Source organism: Sus scrofa, chromosome 7 (genome assembly GCF_054392235.1).
Source record: "Sus scrofa isolate SSC_HxYL_T2T_F1_AM1 chromosome 7, Sscrofa_HxYL_maternal_Yorkshire_Landrace_v2.0, whole genome shotgun sequence".
NCBI classification, from domain to species: Eukaryota; Metazoa; Chordata; class Mammalia; order Artiodactyla; family Suidae; genus Sus; species Sus scrofa.
Genome location: NC_139389.1, coordinates 128,800,285 through 128,820,317, shown reverse-complemented (window position 1 = coordinate 128,820,317; position 20,033 = coordinate 128,800,285). Strand labels below are relative to the sequence as shown.

General features: G+C 36.0%; 1 protein-coding gene across 20 annotated transcripts in view; it reads right to left on the bottom strand.

Moving 5' to 3' along the window:
• The window catches only part of PAPOLA (poly(A) polymerase alpha), a 64,612-nt gene that overhangs the window by 20,620 nt on the left and 23,959 nt on the right, over positions 1–20,033 (bottom strand). For 19 of the 20 annotated variants that reach the window (XR_014811342.1, XR_014811343.1, XM_084970139.1 and 16 more), the window contains exons 7-16: positions 16,807–16,918; positions 15,497–15,586; positions 15,268–15,406; positions 13,715–13,787; positions 12,261–12,381; positions 11,230–11,314; positions 6,515–6,568; positions 5,887–6,006; positions 5,077–5,186; positions 793–914 (exon numbers count right to left, since the gene is read on the bottom strand). Coding sequence is in view for 18 of the 20 variants with exons in the window: in XM_084970139.1 (XP_084826265.1) it covers positions 793–914; positions 5,077–5,186; positions 5,887–6,006; positions 6,515–6,568; positions 11,230–11,314; positions 12,261–12,381; positions 13,715–13,787; positions 15,268–15,406; positions 15,497–15,586; positions 16,807–16,918 (1,026 nt within the window). In the remaining 2 variants the exon portion in view is untranslated. Of the gene's footprint in view, positions 1–792; positions 915–5,076; positions 5,187–5,886; positions 6,007–6,514; positions 6,569–11,229; positions 11,315–12,260; positions 12,382–13,714; positions 13,788–15,267; positions 15,407–15,496; positions 15,587–16,806; positions 17,077–17,524; positions 19,111–20,033 lie in introns of those variants that run through there. The other variant, XM_084970148.1, reaches the window with a different exon arrangement.

Here is a 20,033-nt window from a genome sequence, read left to right as displayed (position 1 = left end):
ATTTTCATTTCATATTCTGTCTTAAAAAACACATTGTTTTACATTTTCAAACTTGTAAACTTTATATAGAAGAAGTATCAAGTGATACACATTCATCTGTGCTTTTTAACTCAACATATTAATACTGTTATCTCCAGCTCATTTACTTTCAAGGCTTTTTCAAGGATTCCATTAAAGAAATAAGCTACTTTTGAAACCACTTAAAGTAAAAATGCAACTGTTCTTTCTGCACTAAAGTTCCAATACATACACACTATATTAAGTCCAAATAAGAAAAAGACGGCTATCCAACAGGAAGTACTAACATCAGAACAACATACTGCAAAACATTAAGTCATGGTTACCACTGTCAGTGATCTTTATCCCCAATAACTTTCAATGTTTAAATAATATACATGCGTAATTCTTATGAAAATAAAATCATTTTCATTAAAAAATTTCACATAATTTACTTGACCCACGAGTTACCTAATTTAACTATGTTTACATTTTAAAGGAAAAGAGATACTGACGTGGGAAACTAAATGGATAGAAAGAAGAGATTTCAAAAAGAGAATATAAATAATACATATATAAAATATGGATATGAAGCATCACCACTAATCTGAAGTCTCCAAAAGGTGTGTGGAAGAAACCTGATCAGGAGCAAGGCTTCACATACTGGAATTTCTCCATGTAACAGATTTTCAAAATGCTGTGATCTACTTCAAATATGACTTATAAATTGTGCTTAAATTCTGAAGTACTGATAAAACATGATTTAATGCTTTTGTAAGTATTTTCTAAATTTACCTTTTTCTTTTTCTGAAGCACATGATTAGGTAGTAGTTGATGGAGTTGCTTTCTTTTTACATGCATTGCGGCAATTTTCATGTCCACCTCAAACATCTTGCTGTTTATTGCTTGCCTATAAACTACACAATTAGGAAATTGTTACAAGAAATAGAAACATTTTAAAAAAGCCAGTTCAACTTACCAAGGAGAAGCTATTATAAAGTAGGGATGCATTTTTTTCATTAATGCTGCCCTATCAAAAATTATCAGGTCAAAACCTATCAATAATCTGACATAATATCTGAGCAAACTCTAATAAGTGCTTTTTACTACAAGGTGTACAGAATGAATAAAAACAAAGAATATATTAATTCTTCCAGTGTAATAACTCTTTTTTTTCTTTTTAAGGGCTGCGCCCGTAGCATATGGAAGTTCCCCGGCTAGGGGTCAAATCAGAGCTACAGCTGCCGGCCTATGGCACAGCCATAGCCACAGCAACACAGGATCCCAGCCGCATCTGTGACCTCTACCATAGCTCAAGGCAACACTGGATCCTTAACCACTTAAGCAAGGTCAGGGATCGAACTAGCATCGTCGTGGACACTAGTCAGATTCATTTCCAATGCACCACAATGGGAATTCCTAGTGTAGTAACTCTTAAATAAAAGAGTAACTCCTTAAGAAATGGTAGAATTGGGAGAAAAAAAAGCTTCTTAAACCCATACTCATTTATGCTATCAGTATAATTTAAAATTCTAGTGCAAGTGTAACAGCTGTATAGCAAAAGTCAAACTTATAATCATCCCAAAATACTTTTTCAAGAATCTGCAAGATAAAATTTTAAGACAAACTAATACCTATTTTCTAAGAATAACTCAAGTAACAGAGGTCACAAGAACTAAAACAAAAAGCTAAAAATAAATCCAAATAACTTAGTTCCAAACTGGAGAAATTCACTCAGCCATACAACAAGTATTTACTGGGCATCTATACTGCATCACCTTCTAGACATGGGGAACAGAGCCCAAGTAAGAGACCGAAAGAACTTCAGATTCCACATTCTAGTGGGGAAAACATAATAGAAAAAAAAGGTAAAATATATTTCTTTCCTTTTTTTTTCTTTTATCTTTTTAGGGCCACATCTGGGGCATATGGAGGTTCCCAGGCTAGGGGTAGAATCAGAGCTACAGTTGCCGGCCTGCACCACAGCTCACGGCAACACCAGATCCTTAACCCACTGAGTGAAGCCAGGGATCGAACCCGCAACCTCACAGTTCCTAGCCGGATTTGTTTCCACCGCACCATGACGATGGGGACGCCAGTAAAATATATTTCATATCAGATCAGTGATAAGTGCTATGGAGAAAAAACGGCGTAGGAAGAAGACAGGAAGCTCACCTTGGATACCCAGATTATATCTGAGTGGAGACTCAAATGAAAATGAGAAAGGAAAGTGAGAGTGCCTGGTGGAACAGCATTCTAGGAAGAGCGAACATCAGGGACAAAAGGTCCTCACCATGTCTGGGATGCTTGAGGACTAACAAACAGGCCATGCGTAGGAAGGAAAGCAGATGATCCATAATCCCTTACCTGCAATTCTAAAAGCCCCCAAAATAGAAGCTTTTCCTAGGATTGCCACCAAAACCGTGATCTGAACTATTTGTGACTATTTAATCTCATTACCTTTACTTCATGTAACAATCATACAGAAATGTTACTGTCTTTGACCAGCAAATGTTACCTCAAGCCCCACTGGGACGATGTCTTACTTAGTAACCTTTCTGGAGTCAAAACACAAAAGATTCTGAATTTATATCAGGAAATGAGGTCAGAGACACAATGGGAAGACTACATCACATTAAGGCTTGAAAACCACAGTGAGGATTTGGACTTTGATTCAGAGATTGGTAACCATCACAGTTTTTAAGCAGGCGAGACATGATTTGGTTTAATTTCATTCTAGATGCTAAGAATAGCTGTCAGTTGGCAAGGGCAGAACAAGAAAATTAAAGCAATGGCAGCAATCTAAAACCAGTGATGATGCTCCCACTGTGACGCACCGGGACTGGAGGCATCATGGGAGCGCTGGGAAGCGGGTTTGATGCCCAGCCCAACACAGTGGGTTAAGGATCTGGTGTTGCCTCAGTTACGGCTTCGGTCACAACTGTGGCTTGGATTGTATCCCTGGCTCAGGAGCTCCATATGCCGCAGGGCAGCCAAAGAAGAAAAGGAAAAAAAGAAAAAGACCAGTGACAAGTGGCCTGGACTAGGGTAATAATGGTAGAAATAGCAGTTATTAGCAGAAAATCTCAGCATACTCTGAAAGTAGAGGCAAAAAGTTTTTTAACTATACACTGATTTTAAGTATGGGAAAAACAGGATCCAAGGAAGACTGAAAGATTTTTAGCTTGAGCAACTATATGGATGGACACAGCTGCCAAAGCCTGAGATCAGAAAGATTTGCAGAGAATCTGGAAGAGACTGGGGGTAAGAATCTGAGTTTGCTACATGTTGAATTTGTTTTATTAGAAATTCTCACAAAGCATTCCATTAAAATGTTTCAACATAGAGGATAACTGTTTCCTGCCCAAAACACTGTTAAAATCTCTCTCTCTTTTTACAGCTGCATCTGCGGCATATGGAAGCTCCCAGTTTAGGAGTCGAAACAGAGCTGCAGCTGCCAGCCTACACCACAGTCAGAGCCAGATGGGATCCGAGTCACATCTGCAACCTATACCACAGCTTGAGGCAACACTGGATCCTTGACCCACTGAGTGAGGCCAGGAATCAAAACCATCCTTATCTATGATGGGTTCTTAAGCCTCCTAAGCCACAAAAGGAATTCCCCCTTTAAAAAAAACCTGATGGCTCATTAGTACAATCTTGGATTAGAAGTTCAACCAGGCACAAGGTACAAAAAATTTCCTAGTCCAAGTTTATGTGATTTGTTAGTTTGCAAATAGATTAGGCTGACATCAGAATTTTTACACTGAAAAAAATACTTCTATGGTGTTCAGCAAATGGAGTTATCATACTCCAAATCACATCCTAAAAAATATGTATGAGTGTTTTTGTTGTCATAATAATTAAAGGCTACTACTTGAAAGGGACACTGAATTTCCTTCAATGTGGACAGTTCTTTGCAATGCGCTGGACTACGTCCCTCTTACATTCCTAAAGACGAAAAACCCACTTACCAGCTATTTGAACCAAGAACTCAATGAAATTTTACATAAAAACAAAGTTTTCTAATCTGAAGTTTCTAGACATGTCACCACTATGTATATCAAGAGATTATCTTTCATTTTATTTGAAACTTTAATCTTTATCATGTCACCAACGGCAATGCTGCTGATGGTCTTGGAATCACAGTAGGGAACACCTCTATCAGCAGGAATCCAGATATCACACTGCTAGCAATTCTACACATAGATGCAATTATCTACTTAAGTATGTCTTCTGGTCATCAAACCTGAGCATTTACAAAACAAACTTCTTTTTTAATGAAATACGTTTTATTTCTCCTATACATTTAGTGTATGATACTTTTAAAAAATTCTGTCACAGTTTTTGCCTCTCCTTCTCCAAGGAGATGAAAAACTTTTAATGCTACATCTGAAGGCCATTAATAAAAGACTCCTTACTGGGGATAGGTGGGAATGACACACACTAAATATTTTAAATGGGAGGAAAAGGAGAGAGAAAAAGAATTAGTTCCTAAAAAAGATACAAGGTCATCATTGCCCCTGAGCACACTGACCATTCCCTTGAAAATCTGTCCATCTATTTATAAGCCCTCGCTTCTGTCAACGACATCCGCCACTTGGTCTTTAGTTAAACTGTACTACCTTGTACCTAAGAATACAGGTCAATATGAAATGCAGTTCTAATCATCCTATTCCCTACCCATGATAACACTTTCATCTATAACTGACATACAGGATAAATTTCCTCATGTCCCCAGAGTTTTAGCTTCATAAATTTCCAAGGTTCAAGATTATTAAGGCAGTCAGATACAGACTCGGTTGTTTAAAACAATCAAACATTCAGGTGGTTTCTAATTTCATAAGTAATCATGGCCAAATTAAAGTGGTTCAACCACTTAGGTCTAACAACACAGAAAAAATGACATATAGTAGATTATTACTGAAACTAATCGCTAATCCAAAAACATTAAGGTTATTCTGATGATCATCGTAAAATATTCCTAAGTAATTCTAATAGTGCAAATATCACTACGGTATACATGAAAACAAATTCAGAATGCAAGTACATGTTTTGATTATCCAAGTAGAGGTATACCTGTATCTGTGAAAGACTGAATATCATAGGTGAGATCAACACTGAGATTTTCAGAGTTTTCTGTTTTTTTAAACACTAACCCAATCACCCACATCGTGCGAAATTCTTCCCTGTAAAGCAAGAAGAGTATTACTACAGTTTATCAGGATTTCATGAAAATGTTACCATATCAAATGTGGACTGACAACCTGAGGTACGCAGAAAAACAGAATACAAATATATAAGCATTACCCTCCAAATACAACAAGTAGTTACAGGCAAAGGAGAATTCCACCTAGGTAATAATACAACATATAAACCAGAAATTGACCTATAAAAAGCCCCCTTTTAAAAGTATAAAAGAGGCAGCTTTTAACTTATCTCCTCAATGTTCCAGAATCTACGACAAATCAATTTTTTTTCAAGGTCAAATCAAAGGATGTTCTGTTTTAAAAAGTTGAGATAAAAAGCAGAGAGTCATATTTGACATGACAGCTATTCTGAAAACCACTCTGCAAAAATGGGAAGGAATGTTAAGCAATGCTGAAGTGCCGAACTATAGGACATGAACTCAGATTAGTTGACAGGCACTTCATTCATCATTACAGACTAATAGCAGAGAAAACAATTTACTTCAGGGGCAATTTTTCTCAAAAAACAGTCTTTCTCTTCAGTGTTCCTGATCAGGAAAACCTAAACCTTAACTGTAAATTGGTCTAACCCATATGGAACAGACAGAAGAGTTACTCCAGTTATTAAAAATTGCCTATAAAACTTCTATCAGCAAAAGTTGAAAGGGGGATGGAAAGACCAGATTAAAGAACTGCTTACTTGTCAGGATTTTCTTTGGGTGCTGGAAAGGACTGGGGATTCACATGAGCCAGTGTAATAAATTCATTCTTCTCCAAACTTCCAACCAGGATTCGGATTTTTGATTCCACCAAGCCCACCCTGAACAAATATCACTTAGTATTAATGAAAATTCTGGTTAATTAAAAAAATAAAATGCACAAAGTCAACTATGTCTGTGCAAAGCTGTAGTATGAAGATCATCAACACACAATGAGGGCAGTTCAACTATCTAAGCTCCCACAGATAAAACTGAAGCCTTATCTTCTACCCCAAAAAATGATAAAGCAAAAATGGGGGGGGGGGATATCAAGCCCCATTCAAACCAGGAAGGTTACAAAAGATATCCCCACAAATATTTCGAGGAAAAAAGTAAACTAAAACAAAGGACTTTAAATATAGTTAAATGATACATGTATCTCTAAAAGGCAAACAAAAAAGTTATATATGAAACTCTAAATTCCTGTACCTCCACTACAAGTAGTAAAGCTCCATTTATGAAAACCAATTTGGATGTTTTAAGCACTTTCACCTCCTACTGTATTCTGAAGCTATCTGACTCATTTCGAAGAAGTTTTGTTTGTTTGGTAAAGTCTAATCTTATACTCACCATTCCAGGCGTTGTTTTTCTGTTGGTGCACTTGCTAGAAGTACAATATAATGCCTTTGAAGATAAAGACAACATGCTATTTACTTCATTTAAGTGCTTTGTGCTGGATTATAATGTAATAAGCTCGTGACAGTTATAGGTATCAATTTAGCAAGAAAGAACTGCAATCTCAGTTTGCATATAAAATCATAAATGCTAAATTCCGTAAGTTTCTAACTACTAGCAAATTTGATTCTTCTGAAAGATACAAGTTTTATGAATCATTATCTCCAAAACAGCTTAATTCAAGAATGCTGAATAAACATCAACTGATAATTTGGTCCAATGATTCTGGTGGAGGACTTTATAAAGAGCTACCTTACTAAAATATAACATATTAAAGCAAAATTGCTTTAATGGAAATAAGGTAACAGGCTTTGGCCACAAAAACAGGACCACTAAATATACATACATCAGTAACTTTAAAAATAGTATCAAATACATCATGCTTTTTAATTCAAAGTAAAAAGTAGCAAAGATTAAACTGAAAATATTTAAGTGATTGTGTGATTTTCTATTAACAAAGAAGTAGACATCATTAATGTAATAGCAACAGAGAAATCTGACTTCTATGGAGAATCCAATTCCACTCAAATTAGAGAAGAAAGCAAGTTTTGATTTCAGAAAACAAGTATGACCAAGTATCTGTTTTAAATCTTTTAAAAACCAACTATTTACAACTAAAGTTTAATTCATATAATTCAATTTCATAGGACTCAAAAGTTCAATCCAATACACCTTTCTACAAAATCCATTTTAGAGGAGATAGAAGCCAAACTTCTGACCAGAAACTTTTAACTCAAAAAGCAAACTAATATTATCTGGTCCAGATACTGCTTTGAAAAGTCAGAGCATGACCAAAAATTTTAAATTAACTTCAAGTACTTATGAACTATAACAGAGGTAACACACATAAATATGAAAACATGCAGATAGAAATGTAAATATACAGTCCAAATCCATACAGGCCAAAACTTCCTTTACCAGTCTAATATGTTTAGCAATTATTTGGAGCAAACCAAATATACAGAACACACAGCCCAAATAAACGTCAATAAAAGTCACATAAAAACACTAAAAGCTCATGCATTTTATGTATTCAGAAACCCTCCTTGGAACCCTAAACGCTCTTAAAAAAATACCCTAATATGCACAGTAACCTGATTTCCATTTCCCTGGGAGTTTGAAAATGGACAACAAATTTTAAAGAGGGGGTGTGGAAGAATGGAGAAAGAACTCTCTGACAAAAGTATAACGACTTATAACAGGAGAAGACAAAGTATAAAAAGCAGACATGCACACAAAAACTCAAAAAAAGCAAAGTTGTCTGGGTTCACTTAATTTAAGGACAAAACTCCCTCGTCTCTAAATCACTCTTTTTACCACACTATTGAAATACTCTTAATGACCACCTGAATCTTCAATAAATGCTTAAATGATGTGCAGTGTTCTCTATTTACAGCAAAATATAAAATGCATTTGAACATCATCTTACTGGCAACTCAAAGTTTCAAGTTTAAAGCTTAAAGAGTTCACCATTGGTTCTTACTGGAATCCAGTGGAAAAGCGCATATGGGGTGGGGGTGGGGGTCGGACTACTCTGTACGTCGTTTATGCATAAAGACATGTTTTACTATAACTCAAGGTGTTGAACAACTAATATTTATGCTCAAGTTAAATGTCTTTTACTCAGCCAGATTTAAACAAATGTTAAGTACAAAATATAATGACTATGGTTAACAGAGGTGACCTGCCATTAAGGATCTGTGAGACTCGTCCATCTGGGGAATTGAAAACAAAATTCCAACTCAGTTTGTTATGTTTTAAAAACCAGCACTGGTATTCAACTTCTTCACCTATCAGAGCACAGAGAGCAAGGAGAAACAGGTCTCAAGTTTGACTATATTTATTTTGTTGCTGCTCCAAAAAATACCATCCCCTATTTTATAGTGCCACTATTACGCTTCAGATACTCAAAGGCCTTCATGAGACACTTTAAAATCAACACAAATGATTAACTTTCCCCCAAATTTAAAGATTATCAGTTTCCAATAAAAAAATTTACCTATAAAAACACGTACCCCAAATGAATTAAAACTTTAAAACTTCATCAGTTGCTATGACTACCTCAAAACTACTTCCTCCAAAAAAGCATTCTCTAAGTAGGTTTCCTGGCCATTTCATTGTATTAAAACTTTCCCCAGGTAGATAACAGCGCAGATATGTGCAATGAAAATCTGTATTATTTCTCAGACAAGAATCTCTGTAATTCCACTGTTAAGCAACTCAAAGAGTTACAGGTCACTATTTTTAAAGTTTTTTAAACATTCTAGGGTAAAATTATTCTATAAATAAGTATTCCTTGAAATTATAAATCATCAATCTTATTCTTGAGAATATTTGGGTTTTTTTCCCTAATGCTTTTCCTTCCTTATTTCCTAGCGAAATGGAACATCTGAAGTAAGCATTCACATTTCCTGTGTCCATAATAATTTATTTTACTGAAATCCAGTGGAAAAGCGTGCATGTGGTGGGGGTGGGGTTTGGTTTCTTATGTCAGCTTGAATATCTTAAAGGTAAAACATGAAAAATATTCCCTTAGGACTATAAAATTTCACAAAGCAATGTTACTTTTTTTTCCCCACACCAAACACTGATACCTTCTAAAAGATAATTTGTCTACTTTCTAAGACAAATGAAATTCCCTCACCGTTCCCTCCCTTCGAAGAAAGGCAGAGAGGTACACCACACACGACTTAAAATCCTACACATAAACACAGTACTTTCAGAATATACTTCAAATAAGCTTAACCAACATCGACTCAAGAGAAAACTAGGGTTTCAATTCAACTATACGGCTAGTCTTTAAGATGATTCATATAATATGTTAAAAGAATTCAAACCAGGGAATACCTGTAAAAGTCTGATGACAGCAATCACTAGTTCTTTAAGAGGTAAATTTTTGGAGAAAAAAATACAAATAGAATTTGGTATAGGTAAAATTAGTCCATCGCTGCCATGTTTTCAAATCTTTCTCCCAGGACTCACAGCTCAAATTTAAATTTCCCTGACATAATTTCCTCTATTTGTTGCTACAATCTCCTATATTATATTAAATAAAGTTTTTTAATAAAACAATTTGACTGTTTCAAGAGAATTCAGGAAAGATAGTAATCTATAAATATTTTAATAGATCAGTCAACTGAAGACCTTGTAATTTGGCATAAGGACAGCCTACAAGTTTTAAAAGATAGATTAAGCAAGCTTTGAAGAAAAAACCCTTCAAAGTTCTAGCAATGCCAATTTATTCAAACAGAGATGATCAAGGTTTGTTCAATTTCAGATCTATTCTTTCTTAAAGTGAAAGAAATCATATACATTGGTACTTCATTCTACCCACCTTTTACTCCTACAAAGAAGTGAGACAGGAAAAAGAATCAATCTAGATTTATCTTTGATTCTCAGGGATTAAGAGAAGCTGACACTTTTCTACAAGACCAATTTCTTTATTATTCTCCTTATAGTAATCATGTACTCTTTTACGCTGTAATTCTTAAAGTATCAGAATATATGTTTATTAGTTTAAATGTTCAAAGGTACTTCTCCTCAACCTTGGTTAAAATAAACAAAGGAAAAATTATCTGCCAAATGGAAAAACACAATTTATGGGGAATAAGTAATAAACAAGAACATTGAATGTTATGCTATTTAAATTTTTACTGACAATGCAGTGCTCCCAGAACACAACAATTAAGCTGGCTCCATTATTGCTTTTTCATGCAAAAGATACAGAAACAAAACACAGAGACATCATGAAGGTCATCATTCTTGTTTTTAATTGGGGAAATAGCATAAAGCAATCTTGCTTAGATTATTACAAAACACAATCCAACACAAGATCAAATGGTCAGGAAAGTTTCAAGCATTAAAGAAAAAAAAATTTTAAGTGGGACTTTGGCAAGTTTTCAGCTCAGGGCAAATAAAAGTGCAAGTCCATTTTTTTTAAAGTAAGATTTATTATAACTTACAGTTTTCATCAAAACCAACACAATCAGGCTTTTAACCTGTACTAAGGTATTAAACCATTATATTAAAACCATTAGTTAAAAAAAAAAAATTACACCCACTAAAATCCATGAAAAGTATTTGTAGAAATATTTGAGGGGGCTTTATTAACATTAGGGGGAAATGGTAGGCCTACTGTGTGCTTTAACCACTGGAAACATTTTTTCTGGCTACATTATTGACATTTTATTAGCTATGCCTATGTTATAGAGAATCTTACGATAAATAAGTTTCCAGAACTGGCTGAAAAAACTTACTTCTTAGAAAGTATTAACTACAGATTTTAACCGTTCGCTCCTTTGCCAAGGCATACAGATTTAGAGTTTTGGTGATGACTAACAAGCCTTCAGAACTGATGTTGCTACAAATGTAGAAATTCGGTTACATCGGACAACAAAAAACTGCAGGGACTACACTTTACCTTGACAAAGAGATAGGAAGGGGTTTTACTAAAAACAGTATGTGCTTTGTGACAGGAAGAAAACTTATATAGAAGATGTTTAAAGGAAAATTCAAAACTACATTAGTCTAGTAAGAAAAGATGTCACATATGCTACCATTAAACCATTACTTAAGAGAGCAACACGTCCGACATGCCTTAAAATACATACTTGTACTTTTGAAAGAAGTTTGGAGCTTCAAAAAGTTTGGACCACTCTGCCTTACTCAGCAAAATTTCATCTGTGATAGCAAGACCTAAATTAAAAACATATTAAAATGTTTGCATGCTTCAGTCTAAGAATCTAGAATTTTAAAGATCTTAAATACACCACATGCATTCTCTATACCACTAAGATCATAATATAGCAATTTTAGTTTATAACTCTAGAGCATAAAGAGTCTTACATATATTACACTCCTGTCAAAAACGCTGGAGGATTTTTTTTTTTTTTGAGATCCCAAGTTTCTGGTAAATTACCATTACTCTAAAATGCCATGCCCATAGACTGACCCCTTCCTAAAACTGAAGCACTACAGTTACCTGAGAAAGAGAAAAATTCCCATAAGCTTTGTTTCCTGCCTTTCTAAAAAAACAAATTTCCCATAAAAGGATAGCAACATCTCCCCATGAAAAACCTTGTTAGAATACAGTAACCAACATGACACTTCTGAGTTTGAGGCTGATTCTATTTCCTTCTATTAAATGAAACCATTCTGTTCTTGCTACTTCCCTCAAAGACCATTTAGCAATAGCTACTCCTTCAAATTAGCAGTATTACTGGGATTCAGAAACATTTAAGGGTTATTCCAAATAGTGGGCAATCTGGCCAAAATTCTGCTCAAAGCACTTTCCAAGTACATAGACTCCTAAAAGCTTCTCATGTCACCCAGTGGAGACAATCTATGATACCACTTAAAATGTTACATTGCCAATGGTATGGCACTAAACCGTAACGGTCCTGCTAAGGACACAGCATTAAATTCTGGTTCATCTTCCAATATATACTCAAAAATAAACTGCCTAAACGAGATTAAACCAAGTTTTCAAGTCAATTCTCAAATATAAACTATAATCAATAAACAAACACCAAAATCCACTTCAGTGAATGCTTTCAATTTAACTGCATACCCGAAAACTGGGTGTACAACCGTATGTAAATCCTTCGTGTATAAAGGAGAGCATAAGGATAGAAACACTTACCTTGTTTAAACTCCTCAACCATGACCATCCGTGTAGAAACGGACACATTGTACGTGGAGTTCTGTTGTGGGTATGCTGGTGTAATTATAGGCATAAGATGGTACCTATCACTGGGGTTTACCTACATACAACAACAGCCAATCAGTTTCTTCAAGTACATATGCAACAGATACTTGGACTTTTAAACCCTTGTTAAACTGAACCAATGATTAAATTTTATTTCACTCATAGCTGGCGTTGAGAAAGAAAAACCAGGTAAAGAGACATTGTTTTTAGAGAAATTCTTTACAGAATCAGCGATTTGGTCTAAACTAATGGTCTGTTTCCATCATTTGGGCATGACTATTTTGGCAACCTTACTAAAAACAGTGTGCCTGTCAAGCAAAAAAAATTCTACTTCGACATCTACTTGTTTAGTTTTTCTTTTTCCAACAATAGTAATATGGATGCACACACAATTACACTTTTGAGAAATGTCATATTACAATATGTTCTGTGTAAAATGAATTTTAAACAAGCTGGAAACTTAGTTTTAATATACCCTTAACTTATCAGGAGTAGAAGCTTATTAACATATGGTAAAACTACATTATCCACGCAGGTATCATTTTAAGAGGTAATGAACTGTTCATCTTACTCCATATACTATTGATAAAAATGGCATATCTCCACAGAGGAAATTGCAAACTCATATCCCTCCAAAATCAAATGTCTTGAGGTTTAGAAAACTTAAAAAGACACAGCCTGATGTCATTAACAAAATTTTAAACTGACAATATTTTTGATATTGTAATAAAAAAGCAAACTAATGTAGAAAAATAGAACTTCATAAACCTAGAAAGCCTTATTCAAACTTAAATTTTTAATCAATTAATAAAGTGCATGTTGTTAACACTTAAACTGAGTAAGCTGTAAAGGTTGTAACTTCCAAAGAAGCAAATGGAAACTCCTCTTTAGCCCATGGAATGCTTCTGTAATCTGAATTATCCAAACCAATTTTTACAATTATATCCTAGTAACTAAAGTGAAGTGTTTAAAAGTTATCTGCCACAGTTAAACATTAAGCAACAGTTTTTTCCCTACAATAACCCAATTTTAACAGAATATTTAGATCAAACAAAAAAAATACAGGGATTTTTAGTATCCTTTTATTATTATTTTTTAAGCACAAATGCCCACACAACTTTGACTTACAAGGCAGTTCTCTATAGAATAAATTAAAATGTTAGTGACTTTGGTATTATAAACTATGTACAATTAAATGTAGTTTTACAGGGTACATAATTACGCTTCTCACATCAGAGGACAATTATAGTTGAGATTAAAAAAAAGTGTAATACGAACATGTCCACTCATACGTTAATAGGATGGGAAGTCTCCCTGAAGTCTATGCAGAGGATTTTTACTTGTTATTGAACAGTTTGAATTTGTAGGGGAAAAAATAATACACTAACCCTTGGGTCCCATACAGGCAAATTAAGATTGCATTCTTCAGGCTGTTTCAATAGGACTGGATTTGGCCATTCCCTGTTTAAAAAGATTGTAGCACTTGATAAGACTATTGGATATTACCATCTACACGTATTTCGTTAAACATACAGCATTTGTGAATGTGATCCTTCTTCAATCATTTTGCACTCTTGGTATATATAATCTTTTATTCCTCTGTCGATGTTAAACTACTTGAAATACTTTTCCTCTTTGAAATTAACTTAAATCATCTGGTAGCTTTCTCTGACTGAAGTCAAACATCTCTGCTTCTCAAAGAACTGATAAAAAGCACTATTTACATAAAAAATACTATCCAAAGACATCTAACGTGTTCACCTTAACCCTGAGCAGGATAAATTCTCCCTTGAAAAGACAAAGAACCTGTCTTTATATTAGCTCCATCCAAAGATAACTGATGATGAAAAGTTAACTCGCTATAGGCAAAGGAGTACGAAAAATTTTAAGAACTGATTAGGAAAACATTTCTCTCGTTACTTACAGGCTGTAACACGAACATGTGTAATAAACATTGTAATGGGGACCACACTGTCTGCAAGATGTCTTCTATGAGGTTACTACTTCCGTCCTTTATAGACGAGATGGAAAAGTGGGAAGTATTTGCCACCTTTCATATCAAGGTCAGCTTCTTAAAAATACTATTTGCTATGTATGTACAGCATTAAGAGAAAACCTGGTAATGTTTAAGTGCTATCGAATCCATAAATGAGAAAACGTGTTCCTGAAAAGTGTAGCACAGTTCTAAATTCTAAATCGTCTCCAAAACTCTAATTTTTAAAAAAAGCCTCTTTTTTCAGAGGGAGGAGATACAGAGGTTGGCAGAAATGGGGAGGGAAGACAAATCTCTAAGATCAATTTGACTGAAAGGCAGGAACTCTAACCTTCTGGGCCAAACCAACTAATATGAAATGGTAATAATCTCTTACTCAAAAGAAAGAATGGTTGACAGATGTGACCATGCTGAAATGAAGGAGAGCTTAAAAAAAAAAGACAGACCTCTCTTGGGTTAATGACAAATTCAAAAAGGATGACCAAATGCTTTTTTTTAAGCACTCACAATTAAAAGCTTTACATATATATTGACATCTTTAATATCCTACTAAAGATAAATGGGTAGCTGAAAGCAAAAAACAACCACAAGGAACTAATGGCCTCAAAGAGTGGTATGTGTAAGTTTTTATCCAAAGTAATGATATCCCAACTTATGAACTCATTAGGTTTTAGCAGACAGTATAGCTAAAACTCACGAGTTTATTTGGAAGTAAGTTTACGCAGGGAAGTACAAATAGCATCTGCCTTACTATCCTGGGAAAGAGAGGGAAAGGAAGGGAATTTAGGTTTGCCATTTTCTACACAGCATGATCTCCCCAAGGCTACCTAAACTGCTACATAATGAACTAAAATTTGAATCTGAAACCAGCTGCAGAAATGTCATAGAAATAAGACTAAACTTCAGTGTCTACAATCAATTTTATTTTAATATAATCTAAACACATACCATTTAGAAAATACCAAGAAAAATTTATGTACAAGAGTTGATGCTATTGCATTTGGATAAAGCTGGCAAGTTCTTGCTACTAGCATAGCCCAGGAAACACCACCGAGGAAACCTAATATATTGGAATAGATGTTGTGGCCTGTTGATAAGGGAAAAGCAAAAAGAAAAGTTAGTGTTGAACAAAAGATTAAACATTTTTAATAAGCTAGCCAACAAATTCTGAACTCACGTTTGGCCCACAGTTTGATAGCTCTCAGGGTTAACCTGAAGTTGTCAATGTTTGGTACTAGATGTAAAATTTCATCGGTTACCCTGCAACCTGATTAACAGGAGTGAAAAGAACAGAACATTAAATCATCAAAAGTTCAGTGATAATATGTCTTTTAAATTTTCTGATAGTAATATCAAATTAAACAAAAATTTACTTGGTAGAATTAGTAATGTTAATAACAGGCAAATAAAAACTATAAAGCTTTTATCTCCTATCACAGGCACTACTCTAAACCAAAGAAATCTCAACTCTATGTAATCTGCCTTATCTCAAATTTCCAACCTATAATTTTTTTTTTTTTTTTTTTTTTTTGTCTTTTTAGGGCCACTCCCTTAGCAATATGGACGTTCCCAGGCTAAGGGTCGAATTGGAGCTGCAACTGCCAGGCTACACCACAGCCATAGCAACTCAGGATGTGAGCCGCATCTGTGACCTACACTGCATGTCATGGCAACGCTGGATCCTTAACCCACTGAGTGAGGTCAGGGATAGAAATCACATCTTCTTGGATACTAGTCGGGTTCTTAATCCACTGAGCCACAATGTGAACTTCTCAACCCATAATTAAAACATCTTCCAGTTTAGATATACTGAAGAGGATTTGATCCACTTAAGTTTCCAAGAATTCTTTTTAAAGAGCATGGTAACAAGCAATGCCAAAACAAGTGTTCAAAGCTAAAACTTTTATACACGACAGTAGAAAATGTTACAAAGGTTATCAGAATCAAAATTAACTAGAGAGAGTTCCCATCGTGGCTCAGCAAAAATGAATCCATGAGGATGTGGGTTTGATCCCTGGCCTCACTCAGTTGGTTATGGAGCCAGTGTTGCCGTGGGCTGTGGTGCAGGCTGCAGACGCAGCTCAGATCTATCATTGCTGTGGCGGAGGCCGGCAGCTACAGCTCAGATTAGATGCCTAGGCTGAGAACCTCCACACACCTCGGGTACAGCCCTAAAAAGATGGGAAAAAAAAAAAAAAAAAACCTAACTAGATTTACACAGCAAAGCCTAAACCAATAGCAAGAGTACAAATGTCAGACAGTCCTTAAATGCACCAGGAAGAAAAGAAATAACAGTGCAAGACATCAATGAATGTGACAAATTATCAGATACCCTTCTGTCATTTAACTATTAAGTAAAGCTCATTTTATTTAACTCACTATAGATAAACTATGTGGCTATTAAAAGCTTCATTATAAAACGAGTTAAAAAGTACTTCATATTTGACCAAAATTGCTACTATGCAAAAGGAAATAGGTTTTACATACCGTTAAGACTTCTTATACATCTTATATCTAAATTTTTAAGCAGACTGTCATCTCGTAAGTCCAAGTCTTCTGGAATAGTCTGCAGTGCTAATCTTGCAAACAAAATATCAATCTAAAACAAGAACAAAACATTCCGTATCTATCAAACTATTTTTAAGGCATTTCTGTAAAAAAGAAAACATGTAATACCTTAAAACCAGGATCTGCTAGGAGTTCCCGTCGTGGCTCAGCAGGATCTGACTAGCATCCATGAGGGTTCGGGTTCGATCCCTGGCCTTGCTCAGTGGGTTAAGGATCCGGCACTACCGTGAGCTGTGGTGTAGGTCACAGACGCAGCTTGGATCTGATGTTGGGTGGTGATGGTGTAGGTTGGCAGCTACAGACAGCTCCATTCAATCCCTAGCCTGGGAACCTCCATGTGCCACAGGCGCAGCCCTAAAAAGCAACAAAACAAAACAGGATCTGCTAACCATTTGTTAAATGACAATGCCTCTCAAAGTCCAAACAAAATTCTTAACACAGGTATTTTTTTTTTTGTCTTTTCTAGGGCCCCACACGCGGCATGTGGAGGTTCCCAGCCTAGGGGTCTAATCGGAGCTGTAGCTGCCGGCCTTCACCACAGCGAGGCCAGATCTGAGCCGTGTCTTCGACCTGATCTACACCACAGCTCACGGCAATGCAGGATCCTTAACCCACTGAGCAAGGCCAGGGATCAAACCTGCAATCTCATGGTTCCTAGTCAGATTCGTTAACGACTGAACCACTGAGCCACAACGGGAATTCCTTATCACAGGTATTTTAATCAGATGCTAAAACATGATAATACTAAACATAAAGTGTATATATAGCTACTTGTCATTTTTTTTTTTTTTTCTTTTTATGGCCACAGCTGCAGCATATGGAAGTTCCCAGGCTAAGGGGCAAATGGGAGCTTGGTCTCTGCAACTTGTGGCAACACTGGATCCTTAACTCACTGAGCAAGGCCAGGGATTAAACCTGCATTCTTATGGATACTAGTCAGTCTTAACCCACTGAGCAACACTGGGAACTCCAGGTACTTGTCATTTTAATCACACTAAGTTTAATTCATTAAGATTGCAAAATACATAAATATACTGGATTACTCTATTTATAATGGATTAGTCTATCTAGTTATATATACTATTTAGTTAGTACATACTGGATTACTGTTTAGTTCGTCACCTCTATGAACTGTGAATTGATTATATCCTAAGAGATGCCCAAATATAAGGCCAATATGGTTATATGTGGCCCAAATATACACGGCAATAAAAAGGGAGAGCCTTATATTTAAGAACTTAGGTATCTATGATATTATAGTCTGTTTCTCCAAATTAGCTTTGCTAAATAGAAACAAAACAAAACAAAAACTGGCTAATTTTGAAGACTTAGAGAATGCAACTGACAAAACTTTTTTTTTTTTTTCAAGGAAAGATGGAAGGCAAAGAAACTTAGCACAGATTTGGTAATTATTCCTGAAGGTTGATTTCATGGTTCCAAACTTTGAATGGTGCTAGAGAAACAAACATCTTCTTTAAGATTACTTTATTTATTTATTTTTTTGTCTTTTTGTCTTTTCTAGAGCCATACCAGCAGCATAGGGAGGTGCCCAGGCCGAGGGTCGAATCGGAGCTATAGCTGCCAGCCTACACCAGAGCCACAGCAATGCCAGATCCGAGCCACGACTGCAGCCTAACACCACGGCTCTTGGCAACGCCGGATCCTTAACCCACTGAGCGAAGCCAGGGATTGAACCCGAAACCTCATGGTTCCTAGTCGGATTTGTTAACCACTGAGCCACGACGGGAGCTCCAAGATTACTTTAAAATGCAGTAATTTAAAAGCTTACTGTGAAAAATCATTTAAACATTCAGCTAAAGGTTAGGAAAAAAACTGTACATTTACACAATTATTTGTAGTACAGCCTAAATTTTCCAATGATACAGATTACAAAGTACAGTATCTCCTCCAATTTAGACAGAAATAAAGACTATATGCTCACAAGAGTTCCCACTGTGCCTTAGGAGGTTAAGAATCTGACCAGTATCCAAGAGGATGCGGGTTTGATCCCCGGCCTCCCTCAGTGGGTTAAGGTTCCAGCATTGCTGTGAGCTGCGGCATAGGTCACAGATGTGGCTCAGATTCTATGTTGCCGTGGCTGTGGTGTAGGTCCACAGCTGCAGCTCCAGTTCAACCCCTAGCCTGGGACCTTCCATATGCTGCAGGTGCGGCCCTAAAAAGACAAACAAAACTAAACATGCAGCTGGAGGTTAGGAAAAAACTGTGCACTTACACGATTACTTGTGGTACAGCCTAAATTTTCCAATGATACAAAGTCCAGTATCTCTTCCAATATAGGCAGAAATAAACATTATATGCTCATAGGAGTTCCCACTGAGGAGCAACAGGACCAGCAGCATCTTGGTAGCGCTGGGACGCAGATTTGATTCCCGGCCTGGCACACTGGGTTAAGGATCCCCCCTGGGTGCAGCTGCAACCTGGACTGCAACTGTAGCTTGGATTGATCCCTGGCCTAGGAACTCCATAGGCCATGGGATGGCCAAAAAAAAAAAAAGACCATATGCTCTAAAAAAATATGTAACTCAAAAAGGACCTCAGGGAGTTCCTGTTGTGGCACAGTGGAAACAAATCCAACTAGTATCCATAAGGATGTGGGTTTGATCCCTGGCCTTGCTCAGTGGGTCGGGAATCTGGCACTGCCATCAGCTGTGGTATAGGTCACAGACGTGGCTCGGATCCCGCACTGCTGTGGCTGTGGCATAGGCCCGGCAGCTATAGTTCTGATTTGACCCCTAGCTTAGGAACTTCCATATGCCACAGGGGAGGCCCTAAAAAGAAGGAAAGGAAAAAAAAAAAAAGGCAACTCAGGGATGACGATGACATTTTAAAAAGTCCGCATAAAATCACTTAACAAGATGTTGAAATTGAAAGGCATTCTCTAAAACAACATTATTTATTTTAGATACAATGAATGTACAGATAACTAACACATTAAATAGTTCAGGTAACCATTCTGACTTTCATCTCCATCCTGAAAAGTTTACACAATCGAATTGAGTCTCCAAAAAACTCTCCCTTTGTTGGTAATGTTCTTTTTGAGAAAACAGCATATAGCCTACATTACAGATTATTTTATATTTATTTAAAAACTCACAGTAAATCAAAACTGCCTAAACTTGATAATC